Consider the following 18,223-nt stretch of genomic DNA (forward strand, 5'->3'; position numbering starts at 1 on the left):
AATGATCAAAAAATATAAAGGTTCTATACCTTGCATGTTTTCTAGTTTCTAGGAGCCCAACTTCTGCTCACAGATCAACACCTGACATTTACCCAGATTTCTCTTGGTCATACTTTAGTAACAGCAGATCCCACTAGGTCCCTTAGAGACCCTAAAACCACAGCTTTAGCATTCTAAATAAGTCCCACTGCCACCTGTGACTGAATTGAGCCTAAGGCTTTTGAAGCTGCCTGACTTTTCAGCTAGCTCAACTTCAGTAGCAAATGGGGGATGGCCTGGTTTAAGTGCAGCACACTAGACAGGGGTTTTCTCATTATGGCCTGGCATGGATAGGCATCAGTATTCAAGAGGATTAGGGGCCTGCAACCAGAGATTAACATCTTGTTCTCCATTTAGGTTTTAGAGTTTCAATTATGCTTGTCTTTAAAAAAAAAAAAAAAGGTTGGGGGGTAGGACAGAGAGGTCAGGGATGGAGCAAAAGTTAACAGATAAGACCAGTCTGTGGCAGACATAGTTGCAGTGTTCTACACCATTCTTCACCTGAGTCCTTCACGCCCAGCCACCTCCACAAGAAGGGAGACAAGCAGGTTTGGGCCAGGTGAGCCTTTTGCAGAAGAGCACAGCCTAGTCCTCCTTCACTTTGGCCTTAAAACTGGATACCCCATTTTTCCAACAGCAAAAAATCCAAAGGGTAGTAAAATTGTAAAAGTTTCCAAACAAGAACGAAGTGTCCCTGTTGTAGTCACGAGTTTGTCCTACATGGCCCAGCGCACTCCCAGGTCTTCCTCAAAGAAAAAAAGGAAAAAGAGCTCTATCTTTTCTGAAGAGTACCACTGAGTCATATACTCTTATCTACACCCGCCCCTGCACCCCCCCCCCCACCACAGTGTTATTTGAGTGGTGGCAAGGTAGATACCGGACAACCAATTCTGCATAATCCCTAGGCCTTCTGTTGACAGATTCCCTTTAGAAGCTCAGTTTATGAGGCTTTACTCCACAGACCAGGTGACTTTCAGACTTTGGCACATATTTCTATTTAGATATCAAGCTTGGTTCCTAAGCAACTAGCCAGTTCCCCTCCCTCTCTCTTACCCCGTCAGGGAGCCAAGCTTACTATACTAGCAGAACAGGTCAAACGGTGATCAATCTTGGACAAATCAGTGCTTGAGGGAACTTTAATAAAAGGAAAAAAAATAGTGCTAGAACAATGCAGAAGGGTTCTGTTCCAGGCAGTTTTTTTGCCTTGTACAAGTAGAATGAAGTCATCAGGCCAGAGTTTTAAAGCTGGCATTGTTTCAGGCATTGTTCCACCCCTTCATTTTATAGTAATGAATCTGAAGCCTAGAGGTTAAATAACTCGGTAGTTCAAGGTCATACCACTGAAGCAGAGGTGCAGCTAGAAGGCTGGTGTCCAAACTCCCAGGTCAAATCTCCTACTACATTACACTAACATGGGGAGGTTTAAAAAAGAAAGGGGGGATATGAAGGGTGATTTTTCCATAAATTAAATCAACTTTAAAAGTCAAGCATATGTGGAGAGTTGGAGACCATTGTAAGATCGTAAGAAAGGAGAGGTTTAAGAGCTGGTTAAATCTGAATAAAAAATATCCATATGTACAATACTGTAAAAAAAAAAAAAGATGTCATTCATGATTACTGGGCTGGCAGGGCAGTGGGTAGTTGCATGCTGGGGGTAGGCTGCATGGGCTGCCAGCTTTCCTGGGTTTGGAGGATGCGGTACAGCTGTTTCAGCTGAGCAACGATGTTATCTTTGATGTCCGGAGTTGAGATCTGCAGGCGGACACTGCCACTGTCAAAGGACCGTGTAAAATCACCAGAAAACATCTCGTAGATCATCCGAGCTACCACCGGAATGACCTGTTCAGGACACAGAGCACACAATTATCTGGTGAAGAAAAGGAATTGTTAAATAGCAGGAGGGGGCGCCTGGGTGGCTCAATCAATTAAGCGTCCAACTCTTGATTTTGGCTCAGGTCATGATCTTGCAGTTTGTGAGTTCGAGCTCCACATTGGGCTCTGTACTGATGGTGCAAATCCTGCTTGGGATTCTCTCTCTCCTCCTCTCTCTCTGCCCCTCCCCCCCACCCTCCCCCTCGTCAAAAATAAATAAATAAAATTAAATAAATAGATAAATGGCAGGAGGGACTCAAGATCGAAGGAAGGACCAGTGAGGCCCTGGAGAAGTCCCAACTCTAATGTCTAGATAACGCCTCTGAACCATCCTGCCAAAATTCACTCTAGAAGATAAAAAAAAAAAAAAGAAACCTGTATGTATCATCACACTACATGCCTAAGCAAACAGCTGCTTATTTAGCAAGACTTTTACCCACATTTCCTCTGTCACCTTTTTGTACAAATCCAGGGACCAAACCCAAGTGGTCTTGCTGCCACTTATTAGAATAAAGTTACATTCTTAAAAGGAACTCAGAAGGTTTTTCTAAGGGGCACCTGGGTGGCTCAGTCAGTTGAGCCTCTGACTTTGACTTAGGTCATGATCTCGTGGTTCGTGAGTCCAAGCCCCATGTCAGGCTCTATGCTGACAGCTCAGAGCCTGGAGCCTGCTTCAGATTCTGTGTCTCCCTCTATCTCTGTCCCTCCCTTCTTCTCTCTTTCTCTCTCAAAAATAAATAAACATTAAAAAATTTAAAAAAAAAAAGGTTTTTCTAAAAGAGATGGAAAGGATTATATCCTTCCCAGCAAGATTCTGATGTCAGTGAGGGAATGAAAGAGAAGATCTTCACTAAATCAGTCACCCACTTTGAGGACCTTGTATTCTCCAGCTTGGCCCTGCTTTAATAGGACCTACTTGGTTCTTGCAATAAACAAAGCTTGAGTCGGCTACTCTATCTGATGGGATTAAAGCCCACGTAAGCTGATGGATCTTTGCTCAGCACAACCCTAGTCTTAGGGGCTAAAGCACTGGTAAAAAGGCAAAGAGTTGTTGACACATCCTTATCTCCTCACCTGAACCAAGATGAGTTTCCTTTCCAGGGGCTTCCCATCAGGCCATTCTTCCCCAAAGCATAAATAGATCTCAAATGGCGGCTGCTTCTCTATCTGTCCTTTCTGGTGGGCAATGAGATCTGTAGAAGGTGGAAGAGCAAGTTTGGTGTACTGGGTCATTCCATATCCACTCAGTTAATACCATATTTTATGCTGTCCAATATGGTGACCACTAGCCACATGTGGCTATTAAATTTAAATTAATTAAAATCAAATAGTTCTTTAGTCATATGAGTCACATATGCTCAATGGCCCCATGTGGGCTATAGTGGAAAGACAAATATACAACATTATCATTTCAGAGGGTTCTGTTGGACGTCACTGAACTAGACCTGAGGTTCAAATTATATTGTAAAATCCACATTTCAGTATTCTCCCTAAATTTGTCTGCTTGAATTTGCCACTCAGATTCCCAAATGAGAAGAGTATATCTTTTGCTGATTATGATGATGTCACCTTCCAAAGTTAAGGATAAGCTGGTGGCATTTGGTAGTAATGACAAGGCTGTCTCCCTCTTCTGCTATTAAAACAGCCACAACCAACCTAAAAATAGCTTCCAAGTACATAGCTTTGGAGTGGAAAGCCCTTCTTTGTTGCCCAGGTCACTTTCAGTTTTCAGCACTAAAGTTCCCTTGACTTCCTCCAGAAGTAGTTTTTTATTAAGATCTTTGCAGATCCAAGAAGGGGGTGGGGAAGGCAAGGAGGAAAACCTTCCAGGGAACAGTGCCCAACCATCAACCTTCTGAAAAACGACTTACCACTAAGGAATGTTTCCAGACAGAATAGTTTGACCTTCTTTTGTCTCTCAATCAGGTTGGGGGCAACAGGTGATGGGGCACATGGCCCAGACCAGTACACCTTGCACTGGCACAGCCTGATGGCATAAATGGCATGACCGCTGACCTCTAGGATCAGTCCTCTGTCCATGACATCTAGCAGTTTACTGGTGAACAGCTTCTGCTTCTCATTGGTGATGTGCTCTGGACCTGGGAACTTGACCTGCTCCAGGCTGACAGGACCGAAGAGCTCCTCTTGGTCAGGCATGGGACCCAGGTCCCCATAGAAGAGCCGGCAGCCCTGGGGGTTGCTCACCGTCATGGTCTGCCCATATTCCTTCCCACGGTACTGAAACTTGATGTCCAGGTCAGTCACTGCAAGGTGAGAGAGGACAGTGAGAGTCCTGCTCTGCTGCTCGGCCTGTCTATCCTTGAGACTCATACAAGTCCATCAAGATCAGGCCAGTTTTCAACCAGCATTCAGGAAGGTCACTGCCATAGTTATCCTTCCTGTAATAAAGGGAGACATCAACCTATTCCTGGAATATTCAGTCAAAAGGCTGCCTTAAAGCAGACAGTTCAAGGTCCCTGTATACTATCTCTGTTTAATCATCACACCCTAAGGGCTAGAATTTCTCCAGGCAGACTTCTGGGGCCAGTCTCCTCACTTATACTGACTTAAGTCTTCACATCAGGAAGCATTGGAAAGAGCTAAAAACCAAAGTATCTGGTTTGTGTCACATTTTTGGCTCATTTTTAAAGAAATTATCCCAGAGGAATAATAAAAAAATATCAATCCGTCTTCTGAAAACATATGAGCACACTCTGTGGATCTGTTCTAACAATTTATCATAAAAGGACACAGTTCACAGCAAAGTAAATTTTCACTCATCAAACCTCCATTGAACCTTATAGATCTTATCAAAGCTATTAGCCTCTTGGACAAAATGCTAGCACCTGCATCCCCACCCCCCACCCCATCCCCACTACCACCACGTACACTGTGAAAGGGAGATGGGACAATGACATTGATTCTTCATTGAGATCAATTTGTGTTCAATTCAGAAACATTTTCTCCCACTCAGCAGCCCCTCAAATTCTAAGAGCCTTCTTTATTGAATCCATGTTAATTCATCTTCTTATCCCACAACTGGCCTTGTCCCCAGATCTCCTAGCCAAACTGATTAACCTAGGATTTCTACCCACCTAAGAGGTGAGTAGCCTAGAGCTGCAATGAATCAGAGCACTCCCATGGGCAAGTAGATATGAACTAATGTTTCTTTACTTCTTCCCTGGTGACTCATCGGCCAGCCAGGAACCAGACAGAGGCTGCCTGGAGGATAGGTAGCTACTCTATACATGGCAAATAAATGGAAGCAGAAGGTGGGGCAGGGAAGGGACTATAACAGGAGCTAAAGACCCAACTAGAAAGATCAAGGCTCACTTACTGGGGAGAGAGCTTATCCACAGCTCTGGAGAGCTATAGAAAGGCTGTATGGGTGCCTGGGGTACTTCCATTTCCAGAGGTTCAGTTTTAGGCCACACTGCTTCAGGGCTGCAGTTACCCACACTGCAGTTGCCCACACTGGCTGGTGCCATGGGAGAACCTAGAACAGAAGGATGCGGGTGAGCAGGCAGGGGTACCACATACGTACATCACCTGGTCTGAGGCTCTAAAACCTAACAAGATCAACAGACAAGAGTCAAACACTGGACTATAACTTGGTGTGGCAGCAACCCATCAATGAATGATTCCCACAACTAACATGATAATAAGGTTCCCCTCCTTCTTCTGCTTCCTAATCGTATTAGTTCTCCCATAAACTCATCGTTCAGAAAACCTGCCTTTGTTGACGATTAACAGACATGTGAGTCTTCTCTGGGGTTAAATTAGAATGGGCATGAATGAGAGGCTCCCTGTTGCAGATTTCGACCCCAGCAATTAAGTAGGAGTTGGCTGTCTTCAATAAAATGAACTCAACTGAATTGATTAGTTTTCAGTGTATAGAAATTCCATTAAAAACAAACAAATACTTTTAGATACACAAAACATCTGAAAGGATACCCCAAAACCTGAAAGGATCTCTTTGCTCCAGGGAAGCTGAGCAGGAGGTTCAGAGACAGAAAGGAGGGAAAACCTTTTAACTGATTACCTTTGTAATAATCAATAAATTGATTCATTTGTACCATCTTGAATTTTAAACCACGTAAGACCACTATTTATTCAAAAGCATCTAATCAAAGCTTTTTAAGAAAGATAGTGAAACACCCATCCTATTTTCCTGCTCTTGTCAGAGTTGACTCACTCCAAAGTCTACAGATTTCTCCTCCTAGCCTCACCTCTTAGGCATCTATCCTTCAACAATTCTTCCTCTGCCCCAACAGCTCTGAAATCATAGAAGTTAATGTTTCTTTGACCCTTTGTGCACAAGCCTGGTTAAATCTATGTACCCATTTTACTTTTTTGTTTTTAACAGACGTCCCACATCTTCCCAAAAAGGATCCAAGGCAGCCCGTTACATAAGGCCACACAACTTTAGTTTAGTAAAATATGAACAGAAATAGGAAATCAAGATCCTGGAAATAGGTTGCATCCTTTTCAGGGGTAAGAATAATAGAATAAGTCAGTAAAGGATTTGGGAAAGGATCTCACATCTCCAGGTATCCAGCTCAAATCACTAAGTGGGAATGTAGCACGTGGCAAAACGGACCGTGAAAAAGCTCAATGATATTTTTCTTTACTCATCACTTGGTTGTAAAGATGTAAATGGCAGGTTAAGTGAAGGAGGGCAAGTGAAAAGACAATAAGGGTTGTTTCTTGATTCTCAAAGGCAAGGGAATCACCTAGAGTAGAGTACTCCAAAAGAGCAAAGGAATCATCTTGATATATTAAATTCTCTAAATGGCACAAGTATCTCATTTGATCTGTAGCAGCCAGATGGAATTAGAAAGGCAATGACAGCTTCTGAACTAAATGCATAGCATTTGCTCCTAGTCAAATGGACAGTCCAAGTGAAGATGCTGAAAAGCAATTCACCTCGTGTTTGAGCTTCTTCAGAATGTGCAGTGGCAGAGTCACGACCTACCTTGTCACAGTGACCTTCCAATCTCTCATTTTTCCTGGGAAGCTGAATTCAAAAAGTCCATAAGGGAAGCAAAAAGTCTCCTGCAGATAAATGCTATCAAAGCCTAGTATTAAGAGATGTAGAAATCACAAGATTCTCATGATATAGCCCTCGCAAAGTAGACTCTGCTAAGAAAGTGACACAAAATTCATACCAAGAGAAATAGTGAAAGACTTTGCCTACAATTCATAAAAATGGTATCTGCTGCACTTGGCCTTAAGGAAAATTAGTGAAATTTATAACTGATGTATTTGTATATGGGATTGAGAACGAATTTGAATTTTTAATTTCTCTGAATTATGTGTAAGATTCAGATGTCTCTAGGCCTGGAAGCCACCCTCTGGGATAACTGGGCCAGCAGACTTCCTTTGTCTATGACCCCTACTTGCTAATGGACCAGCAGCTTGGCCACAGGACCTGGTCACTGCTCCCAGTGCCGTGGGGGCCGAGGGGTCAGCAGTTGCAAAGGCAAAGCCTCTTCCATCCTCCTCACTCTTCTGTACCACCTATCACCCCCACTCACCATTGATGTTCAGGAAGGGGAAGGTGTCCTGGATGGGAACATGGTGCTGTGACTGGTCAAGCTCATCTTCCTCATCTTCTTCATCTACATCATTATCCTTCTCATCCCAAGGAGCAGATCCAGTGGATCCTACCCGAGAAACAGACACACAAGCCACCAAGTGAGCCACTCAGGTTGCACCACCATCCTTGCTGCTGATCCACTGTACATATTAGGTACTGTTAGTACAGAGGTTCCCCGGGTTCAGTGTGCTCCCTCCACATCCTAGCCAAAAAGAATGGGAACCAAAGCTGTATTAACCTCTGGCTCCAACTCCTATTGAGCCCTAACATGAGCTTTCTTCCCCTCCCCTACTTAGGACCTGCACGCCCTACTCCCCTTTCCTAGAAATCTCTTAATTCCTACTTTTGCTACACATTAACATCGCTTTTAAGGACTCAAGAACACTAACTTCTCTCCTTTAAGCTTAAAGTGAGGACAGATGCTTCCCTCTTGGCAGGGGCTCACTAGATTCACTGGAGGACAAGTCTAAATTGTCTGGCCTTTAGTTGGTACTTGCCAGGCATTGGGTAAACAGGAGGATCAGGTGATATTCGCTTAGAAAAAGTATCCTACAAATTAAATAATCACTCATCCAACATTTACAGAGAACTTAATAGCTTTTAAATGTCATGTCAGTTGAGTCTTAACAATAGTCTTTGAAGTAGGCAGGAAAGATGAGAACCCAGATTTTACCATTGAAGAAACTGAGGCTCAAAGTTCATATGACTTGATTCGATGTTTCACAAGTAGCAAAGTGATAAGAGCCAGGTTCAGAACTCAAACCTACTAAGGTTTAATTCCTCTATCTTCAAAACTACTTGACCTCTCCTCTCAGTGGTGAGTCCCAAAGGAAGCTCTTCCTATAGTAGGAATCTACATAGCCTCTATATTCTAATGCTTTAAGCAGTCAGGCTAGTGAGTATTCCCCTAAGTGAACAAGAAGATTTTGTTGTCTTTACATCTTTTGTTCTCTGAGTCCTTCCTAGGGAAAGGCCTTCTTGCTTTACCAATCTTAAACTTTGTAAGAGATTTTCAAGTCAACTATCTCTTTTTTATTTAAGTTTTTTAAATGTTTATTTATTTTTGAGAGAGACAGAGCACAAGCAGGAGAGGGGCAGAGAGAGAGGAAGACAGAGAATCAGAAGCCGGCTCCAGGCTCTGAGCTGTCAGCACAGAGCCTGACACAGGGCTTGAACTCATGAGCCATGAGATCGTGACCTGAGCTGAAGTCCAACGCTTAACCCGACTGAGCCACCCAGGCGCCCCCAACTATCTCCTTAAGAGCCTAGCCCAGAACCTGGTTCACTATCCCCGTCTCCCCAGCAGCTGGGGCCTCACCTGGGTTAATGATTGACCCCTGAGGCTGGGGAATGTCACACACTTGATATATCTTCACTGGGTTCATGGGCACTTCCTTGGTGCCATCATACATCAGGTTGAATTCCCTGCTCTTGTTGAGAGCACAGCGGAGCTGGGCCTTCCATTTAGCCGGGTCAGGGTCATCCACTCCTTCCTGGTACTTCCCAGTCTCCACAGCCCAGGCCTGAAGAATAGGAAACTGTAGTGAATGCCTGCTGTTGCCCAGTACAAAGTGTACTCACCCTCTCCCATACAGACACACATGCACACACACCCCTGCCTTGCTGCCCCACCATCCCAATCCCAATTTAGAGAGCCTACAGCAGGAAACACCACCCTCAGGACCAGGCAAAGCAGGGCCTGAGGGAAATTAAGCCATAAGTAAACACAATCTTTTGAAAGGAGGAGCCTCATCTCAAGTGTTGATGCCAGCACCACCTGTCAAGAGTGGCTGTAACGAGGGTTAAAAATAAAGAAAAGTCTGGAAAAAAATACAATTCACTCTTGAACACTATAGGGGTCAGGAATACTGACTCCTTGCACAGTCAAAACTCCACATACATTTTTAATTTTTTTTTTATTTATTTTGAAAAAAGAGATAGCGAGTGGGGAAGGGGGCAGAGAGAGAGAGAGAGACAGACAGACAGACACACAGACAGACAGAATCCCAAGCAGGCTCTGCACTGTCAGTGCAGAGCCCAGTGAAGGGCTCAAACTCATGAACCATGAGACCATGATCTGAGCCGAAATCAAGTCAGACACTTAACTGACTCAGCCACCCAGGTGCCCCAAAAATCCACACATATAATTTTTGACTCCCCAAAACTTAACTACTACTAGCCTCCTGTTGACCAGAAGCCTTACTGGTAACAGTCGATTAACACATATTTTGTATATCATATGCTGTATTATAATGAAATAAGCTAGAGAAAAGACATGCTAGTAAGAAAATCATAAGAAAAATACACAGTACTGTATTTGTCAAAAAAAAATCCGCATATAAGCGGACCTGCACAGTTCAAACCCATATTGTTCAAATGTCAACTGTATACACCAAAATGCTAGTGGTAACTTTGGATAGCAGGATTTCAGGTAAATTTTTTTGGCTTATTTGTTTTGACATTAATTACTTACAAGACAGAAGGAGATGGCATGTGATATGAAGAGTTTGGCCTTGCTGTTCCCTCCCCACTACATCCCTCACTCTGATGCTTAAATAATTGTAGAAAACAAGTACCTTTAGGAATAAGAGCCTGTAGGAGGACAGGAAGCACACTCTGGGAGTTCAGCTGAACACTGAGGGCCTCATTCAGCTGACCCCATGTCCTAGTAAACCCCCACCCCCTGCCCTTCCCTAGTTCCTCAAAGTCCCACTTCACTGGAAATACTTTGCTGCAAACACCAGGGGCTGGTGGCATGAGCTAAAACCACTTTGGCTCCTCCACTCTGGTTTTCAGTTTCCAGGTCCAATGGCATGTCTGTTTCCACTCACGGGATATCCACTCTCCCCGGCTGCTAATACAGTCTCAGATCTCTATGCTTTCTTCAGGACATCACGTTCTGATGCAGAGAAGGGGGATGTCATTAGCAGAGTAGTCAAGATCAGGAAGCACACACCAACTTGTTCAAGTGGACAGGGCACACGTCCAGTCCCAACTCTCTGCCTCTGCTTCTGACCTCAAGCTGAAATGGAAATGTCCTGCCCCATCCTTTGAGATCTCTGATCTCCCTCAGTCCCTCCCTGCAGAACCTGACCATCACGAGGAAGTTTCTTCCAAAACTAATTTAAATCCTTATCTTCTAATTCCAGCTCACTTCTTACCATTTCCTCAGGCTTGGGGGCACCTGTTTCGCACTATAGGATGAAGAGGTCTGCCCTAGGTGGCTGCACTGGCACCATTCCAAACAGCTCCCCACAGGGGATTTCAACTTCATCGATCCCTAGGGTCTGGGAAGCACATCTCCAGTTGTGCCTGACTGCTGCCTTGCCACATTTACCTTTCCGTTTATTTGATCCCCTGTACCCTCTCCCACTCTGGCCCCACCCAGCTGGCATGGACTGTGCTGACTTTGGCATGGGTCTTCAAGTTTCTGTGGCTCCCTAAATCCCTGCCCCTCCATGGAGAGCAGCCAGACTAACCCAGAAGCACTGCCCCAGCCTTACTGCTCACAACACAGACATTCCTCCTCAGGACCCACTCAGAAGGTTCAAAGGGCCAGGGCTGATGCAGCAGATCACAGTACCAGACACATGGCATTCACTGGGATTTATAAACATGACTTACTCAAACCCATTCTGAGTCTTGCTTCTGACACTCGGGTCACTGTGGAGGTCCCTATTCCCCTTCCAGAAATGGAAGTAACCTCTGTATTTTGATGGCAATTCACTATTTCTCCCCATACATTATTTCACTCAATTCTCATGACAATCCTCTGAGGCAGGCAAGACTGGTTTCGTCTCCATTTTACCAAAGGGGAAGCTAAAACCCAAAGAGACTATGTGACCTGTTCAAGACCATATGTGCAATTGATAGTAGTAGGATTTGAAATCAGATCTTCCAATTCCTGGTCAGAATGAGGTAGTATGGTAATGGGGGAGCAGATAGGCTTGGGTTCAAATCCAGGCCACACCCATTGCTGGATGTGTGATTCTGGCAAATTATTTAGTCCCCCTGAGACTCAGCCTCTGCATCTACAACATAAGAGGAATACCCCCCCCCCTACAGAGTTCCTGAGAATTAAATGAGATAGTGGACACCCATTTAATGCTAGCACCCCGCTGCTTCCCCCTCCCCCCGACACAACCTGCCCAAGGCCTGTCAGAGCTTGGGATGGGTGAAAGCACCCTCACTCTTCTCCTGACTTAAAGGCCCTCCCTGACTATTCCACAAGCAGAGATCCAGATATAAATAAGAAAAGCTTCCTGCAGCCACTTTTTTCTCAAGCCCGAAGCACACAGATTGCTCTCGTGAATAGGGCTTTCAGGAACCAGCCTCTTCCCCCATGGCCAGCCACCCCCAGCCACCAACAGCAAATCCAGTTTCAGACCAAGGCCACAACCACAAGTCAGCTGGGCCAGGGCAGGTCAATTCCCCCCTCCATGCCAACTCCAGCAATTGGTACTGGTTTCAAGATGTCTTCCCTACCATTTTCATACCGTTATTTAATTGGTAAATTAAAAGTGCTCCTTTACTTTCTTTCTAAGTGCTCTCAGACCAATTTTCTCTCCACTACCTGGGTCTATACCTGATATAACTGAGTTGGGAAACATCTCTCAGATGGCTCTCCTTTGAGGGGCGAGCCCACCTTTTCTGGTCCAATCTCAGCAAGAACTTGGGGTGTCACTCTTGAGGGGCCCAGCATAAGGACCGGATTTCCTTCTGACTTCCAGCTTAGAGAGGGAAGAAGAGGCTAAACTCACTTCTCTGTGACTTGGAGAGGCAGGAACTTAAGCCAGCAGCTGACACAGAAGACTGGCCAGCACAGAGCAGTTGGTCCGGAGCAGAGGCACAGGCTCCAGAGTTACAAACAACATAACACTCCTTCCCACAACCAGCTTCCCACCTACGTCTGTCTTAAGTCAAGCTTTGGCTTCACAAGATTTTGTAAAAGGCCAGTGATTAAATCTGGTTTTCAGTTAAGTAAAACAATTCTCATATCAGGTATTTTTTATTTAAGAAAACATATTTGTAGAATAAAAGCTTGCACTATATCATCTCTCATTTTTAAGCAGAGGTGATGGGTTGGGTAAGGGATTTTAATACCAAAAGAAAAACTTGCAAAGAACCCTCTACACCCATCCTATGGTCTATGTTAGGAGCCTGCTAACACTCAGTAGTTCTGTCCTGGGTTGGAGAGCTGTCCCTGGCCCAAGCTCCATAGCAAGAACCCTGAGTGAACGAAGAACAAGAGTTATCTGCTGACCCTGGGAGCTTTTGGAACAACCCCATCAGTCCAATCATTTGTAGTTTAGCCAACTGCACCCGGGATCTTTTGGGATGTGAGTCGAGCTCCTTCGACCAATGGGAAAGAATAAACGGCCTCAAACATTATGGACATGCCCCAGCAGGAGAAATTACTACGCCTAAGTTTGGGCACCCCCTTCATAAACATTCTCTCTGATGCAGGAGCATTTGGATCTAGTGTATCCCCATGCCAAAATAGAAAACAGAACAACCGAAAACATCCACATAGGTCTGATAGAACCGGTCCGATGGTAGAAGAAGTCCTTTACCTTGAAAATGGTATTTTCCTCCTCTTGTTGGGGGCTATGCCGGGTGGCATGTTTCCAGGGAATCTGGAAGCGCTTGGAGTCCCTGTGTAGCCAGATGAGCCCAGGGTACAGGCCACTATCCACCTGGGCCACCAGCCAGGGCTTCAGCCGAACTCTGCGGGGGTGGAGGGCCATGATCTGGGTGGAGGGGTAAAGAGTAGAGAGCGCAGGAGAATTAGGCCAGCCTCTGGGAACTTTTCCCAGCCACTGTTCCCGTATGATAGAGCTACAGTTTCATTAGATTACAGCAAAGAAACTAAATATGGGAATACACTGTGCCAGGTAAGGAAGAAAAGAAAAGAGGTTAAAAGGTCCTTTTGATTCTTATTCCAAAGCCATTTATGCTTCATGTTCTAGCCAAATCAGACTTATCATGTAAGTGGATCACATTTCTTCTATTTAAATCCTGAAGCAGAAAAAGAAAAAAGGATGATGTCATCCCTGCTGGAACACAGTCCTTCCTGAAGAACCAAGGGCTCTTGGAATTGCTCTTTTCAATCTCATCTCAGGAAAAGGAAGAAAAAAAGGTACGGAAACAGCAAAGATACAGGGTAAGAATTTGAAGCACACTCTCTTTTTCAACAAGAGAACTAAAGGCGAGTGGGGAATATTTTAGGAAGAAATGACCCCATTGTGGTGAGAGAGAAGTAGACAAGGGGCAGGTCCTGGTTCCAACATCCTCACTTACAGAGATGAGCAGGCAGTGTCTCCACGGGGTTCTGAAGAGCTGGACCTCAGGTCAGCTTCCTTTTCTCTGGACCACCCAAAGACTCTGGAGCAAGAAAAAAGGGGTCTGAGTTGGTTATCAACAGGACAATCCAGTGGCTGGGAGAATACTAGGGAACATGGGAGACAAAGGCTCTGAGGACCCTTTCTTGCACCTGACTCCAGAAAAGTCCAGGAGCCCTAGAATAATCAAATGCTACAGTTCCTAAACTTAGGCTGCTAACCACAATCATAAGACAGGCTCTGTTCTGCTCAGGCAGCCTCCTCCACCCGGGTCTGTTTGTCTCCACACGAAGGCTAGAGTGACCTCTTTGGTTGCAGGAGCTGGCCTGGGTAAAGTCTGCGATTGATTCTCATAAAAATACACGGGCACAGCAGATAACATTCGGCAGCAGCCAGCACTCACAGCAGGAAACAGAGGCCTGCCCAGATTGGGTGTCTTTAGGAAAGACTAGTCAGTCACTAGAGACCTGTTTGCTTGGGATGTTGTGTTTAGATTTTTTGGGTGTTCTCATCTTACTTTGTTTTTACTTCAGGTGAAAAAGGGAGGCCTGCAAAATAGCGTTCACTCAACAAATATGTGTTCATCAGCTACTGTGTGTCCAGCACTATGTCCGTTAAAAAGCACATAGTTTTCCTCAGACTCCCTGAAGAAACCCACATTGGAAGTGCTCAAGCCCCACAGTGGCCTGAGGAAAGGAAGATAAATAAGTCACCTTCACACCCAGGAAGATCCCCACCTGGATCACAGTTCAGAAACCAAACCAGTTGAGTCAGCTGAAGGCTCCCACTCAGAGGAGCTTAGCTGAGGGGGTGGCCTCAGCCACCACTTCCTTCCCCAGCCAGACACCCAACAAACAGGGAAAACCCAAACCAACTCAGCTTCTGGCACTTTAAGAGCAAGGCAGGACCTGCTCTCACCTGAGCCTTCTGACCCAATTAACAAGTCCTGCAACTGAAACCTTCCCCCTGGGAGCACAGCTCACAGTGGGCAGGCAAGGTTGGCATGCAGTATTCAACTGTCCCCCCCCCCCCTCCCCACGTTGTTGGCCATGGTTTTGGAAGGGCAGCAAGTCAAGCCACCAAACCGTGGAGAACATTTACCTTATAAGGAGTAGAGAATGCATATTCTCCTAAGGGCAAGTTCTACCTTCTCCTCCTCAGTCCTAGGCTACTGGAAAGGGGATGGGGCAAGGAAAGGACGAATAGGGACATGGGCGACACGTTGGTCAACCCTGCAAGGAACTTTTGCAGTACCAGTGAATGCTGGGTCTATGCTTGTCAGACATGGGAAATCTCCGTCTGGATGGACTTTGAAGAAAAGGGCTTATCCTAGTTGATTGACAGCTCATCAAGAAAAAAATTAAAGCAACGGAGCCAACATGGGGAACTGCACATAGTGATAGGGAAGGAGAAGCAGCCACCCATAGAGATGGATTGTTAAGATCTAGAGTCCTGGGTTCTCAACATTCTCTCAAGATGGCACCACACATGAGCAACCCCGCCCCAGCCTGCCTTCCTCCATGCCCCACCTCCCTCACTGCTAACCCTCTCCACCTTCTGGAAGTCAGCCAAGATCTCCCTCACCTGCCACCCAGTAACTAAGACTCTAAACACTGGCAGAGAAGGAAAAGCTGGAAGCAACCAAAATAACAGAGGAAAATGGCTAATTCACAGGCTGCAATATTAAGCAGTCATTAACAACGGGACGTCTGAAGAATTTTTATTGGATCTGGGGAAATGTTTACAACATGAAGTTAAGGGAGAAAATACAGCATACAATATTGACTGTAGACTAGTATGTTCACCTTGTAACTAACATGCACTTGGGTACTTAGGCACATACACACATAATTTAAAAAAGGAAGAGATAATACATCAATGTAACAAGATATTCACAATGGTTACCTGGTGATGGGATTGAGTGAATTTTATACTTGCTCATATACTTGTGTATATGATTCACATTTTCCTACAATGACATGTTTCAATTCATGAAAACAATAATAAAAAAGCTACAAGTAATATTTTTTCAACCAAAAAAAAATATTAGCTTAGGAAGCTAAGACATTTCTTGGCCCCTGGAAGGTATAAAAGATGATGTTCTTCAGCTAATGAGAGCACGGTACCAACAATCCTTCATATCTACACTGACTTTACAAAGTTTACATACACTTTTATTTACCGTGTTTGATTTCATCCTCATGATCAGGAAGTGGCATGTATTATCATCCCCATTAAAAAAATTTTTTTTTAACGTTTATTTATTTTTGAGACAGAGAGAGAGAGCATGAACAGGGGAGGGTCAGAGAAAGAGGGAGACACAGAATCTGAAACAGGCTCCAGGCTCTGAGCTGTCAGCACAGAGCCCGACGTGGGGCTCAAACCCACGGACCGCGAGATCATGACCTGAGTCGAAGTCGGAGGCTTAACTGACTGAGCCACCCAGGCGCCCCTCATCCCCATTTTATAGCTGGGTTAACGGAGACCCAGAAAAGTGCTTTATCTGGGGCCTGGACCCAACACTCCTCATCAGAGTGTGCTGTACTGAATCTTGCCACTAACCCTGCCTTCCAAATCCCTCCCTTCTTCTACACACTAAGAGAGTAAACCAAAAACATTCACAAGATCCCAGCAGCACGAAGGGCCAAGGAAGTGGTTAGGGAGAAGACTGCATGACACCTGCCACCAAACACACCTAAATCAGAGTTCTCTTCCAAAACATTCTCAGCGCCCAAATCTCAATGCCCACAGAAACTTAGCCTAGCTGAAGTCAGCCCTAGTATCTCCAGCTGCCATCACAGTGAAATTCAAGGTCTGTGTCTCCAATAGGTATTTGACCAGCCAAAGAACAAAGATGCTAACCCATCCACTCCCCTCACGCTGGGCATCCAGCTGGGATACTTTCAACCTCCCTCAGGCACTAATTCTCCTCTCTCACACCCCCATTCCAGGGAGCAGGCCCTCTATAAACACCCCCACTGCCACCTCTGCAGCCCTTGCCCAGACGAGTTTCCAAGGGCAGCACTACCTCAAAGTAGAGATTTGAGATTGGGCTGTCAATGGTTTGGCTCAGAGTGAAAAGCATTTGCCAGGGAGTCCTGCTTTTTGTCCTTCCCCTGCAGGGAACCGAACGCCATCTTCCCAGTTCCCCAGCCTTTCTTCCCTTTAGTTTAGCCCTGCTTAGAGGTAAATTCTGTGCCATAATTCCCATGCCCTTCCTCCCTGCTGGATTGAAGTTGGGGGCTGGTGAGATGGTGCTGCTGTTATGTGTTATGCACACATCTAACCTTAAACTACTCTCCTGGGTCAGCACCAACTCCTACTCAAGCGCCTTCTCCCTCTCCCTTCCCTGGCTTCCACTTTTGACATCCACCAGGAGAGCAGGGTCGGGACAGAGGTGACCCCTTCATTATAAAGCAGGCTCCCCGGAAAGAGTGGCACCCGGGGCCTCCTTTCCAGTTGGGCCTGGGAGACTTTCCCCAGTTTTCCACACCCACCCTCCATCCCCTTGGGCAAAGAGGGCCTCACCCCCAGAGCAACCACGCCCTGCACCACCCTCCCCAACACCAAGCTTGACTACTTGGAAAGCCAGTGGTGTCTCCCAGGCCCAAGGCGAGGGGCCTGGCTGCACTAAACAAATTCAAAGAGAAAAAACAAACTGGCTAAAGCGCCTGGCCGCCCCCATCTCCATTTCCCCAAACCCCCACCAGGACCAAGGGCCCGCAGGCCTCGGAAATCCCCTTTGGGACACTGGGGCCGGCGGCCCAGCGAGCTGGGCCTCCACCGGAGGGGTGGAGGCGACGTAGCTCTATCCTCTGGTGGGTGGATAAGGGCCGAGAGCGGCACGCTCCAGTAGGGCAGGGAGGGAAAGGGAGTAGAGAGAAGTGTGGGGTCGGGAGGGGCCCCGTACTCCAGGGCTAGGACCGCCCAAAAGCTACCTAAAGCAGGGCGACAAGCATCCAGCCCCTGAGAGTCCCCCCCCCCCCAACAAACAGATGTCCTCAAGCAAGGTTCCTAACCCCACAAACTCTGGGGAGGGTGTGTCCCCAGCCCCCTCCCCCCAAAACTAGTGTTCAGAAGTTAGCGTCCTCACCTTTTCTCAATCTTGCTACAAGAAGCGGTCGTCCCCCGAACTAAGTCCCCAGCACTCCTTGACCGGTCAGCAAGCAATACCTGGGTTTGCGCAGGTAGACTCTTCGAGCTCCGCTCTCCGTCCCGCACCGGCCCTTACCTGCCGGGCCCAGGTGCGCGGAGCTCACGTCACCGCCTCGCCCTAGGACGCCGCAGCCCCCCTCCGCAGTCCGGCCACGCCTCCCAGGTGTGGCCACGCCCCCTCGCGTTCAGGATTGGCGGCTTACGGGAAATCTGATAC

The 18,223-nt window shown here is 46.2% G+C and overlaps 1 protein-coding gene across 2 annotated transcripts; it reads right to left on the reverse strand.

Annotated features, from left to right (window-relative positions):
- Window positions 1–1,157: 1,157 nt before the first annotated feature.
- On the reverse strand, window positions 1,158–18,133 carry IRF6 (interferon regulatory factor 6). Of its 2 annotated transcripts, none has more exons than XM_040446347.1 (9): window positions 17,945–18,133; window positions 13,811–13,894; window positions 13,084–13,260; window positions 8,829–9,033; window positions 7,449–7,577; window positions 5,249–5,407; window positions 3,783–4,175; window positions 2,986–3,104; window positions 1,158–1,878 (listed from the first exon to the last, which is right to left on the reverse strand). In XM_040446347.1, the coding sequence occupies exons 3-9, from the start codon at window positions 13,255–13,257 to the stop codon at window positions 1,654–1,656; spliced, it is 1,404 nt and encodes a 467-aa protein (XP_040302281.1). In that variant the 5' UTR covers window positions 13,258–13,260; window positions 13,811–13,894; window positions 17,945–18,133; the 3' UTR covers window positions 1,158–1,653. The 2 variants fall into 2 exon arrangements, with proteins under 2 accessions (XP_040302281.1, XP_040302282.1); XM_040446348.1 differs by having other exon boundaries at window positions 18,025–18,115.
- Between the last annotated feature and the right edge of the window lie 90 nt (window positions 18,134–18,223).

This window comes from Herpailurus yagouaroundi, unplaced genomic scaffold (genome assembly GCF_014898765.1).
Source record: "Herpailurus yagouaroundi ecotype Mexico unplaced genomic scaffold, PumYag 195, whole genome shotgun sequence".
Classification (NCBI taxonomy): Eukaryota; Metazoa; Chordata; class Mammalia; order Carnivora; family Felidae; genus Herpailurus; species Herpailurus yagouaroundi.

Excerpts from the sequence above, each read along its gene's own strand:
- IRF6 (XM_040446347.1), bottom strand. The coding sequence starts at position 13,257 with ATGGCCCTCCACCCCCGCAGAGTTCGGCTGAAGCCCTGGCTGGTGGCC. Across the intron at positions 4,176-5,248 it reads GTGGATAAGCTCTCTCCCCA|TGACTGACCTGGACATCAAG; the intron begins GTAAGTGAGCCT and ends CTCACCTTGCAG. Across the intron at positions 1,879-2,985 it reads GGAAACTCATCTTGGTTCAG|GTCATTCCGGTGGTAGCTCG; the intron begins GTGAGGAGATAA and ends TGTCCTGAACAG.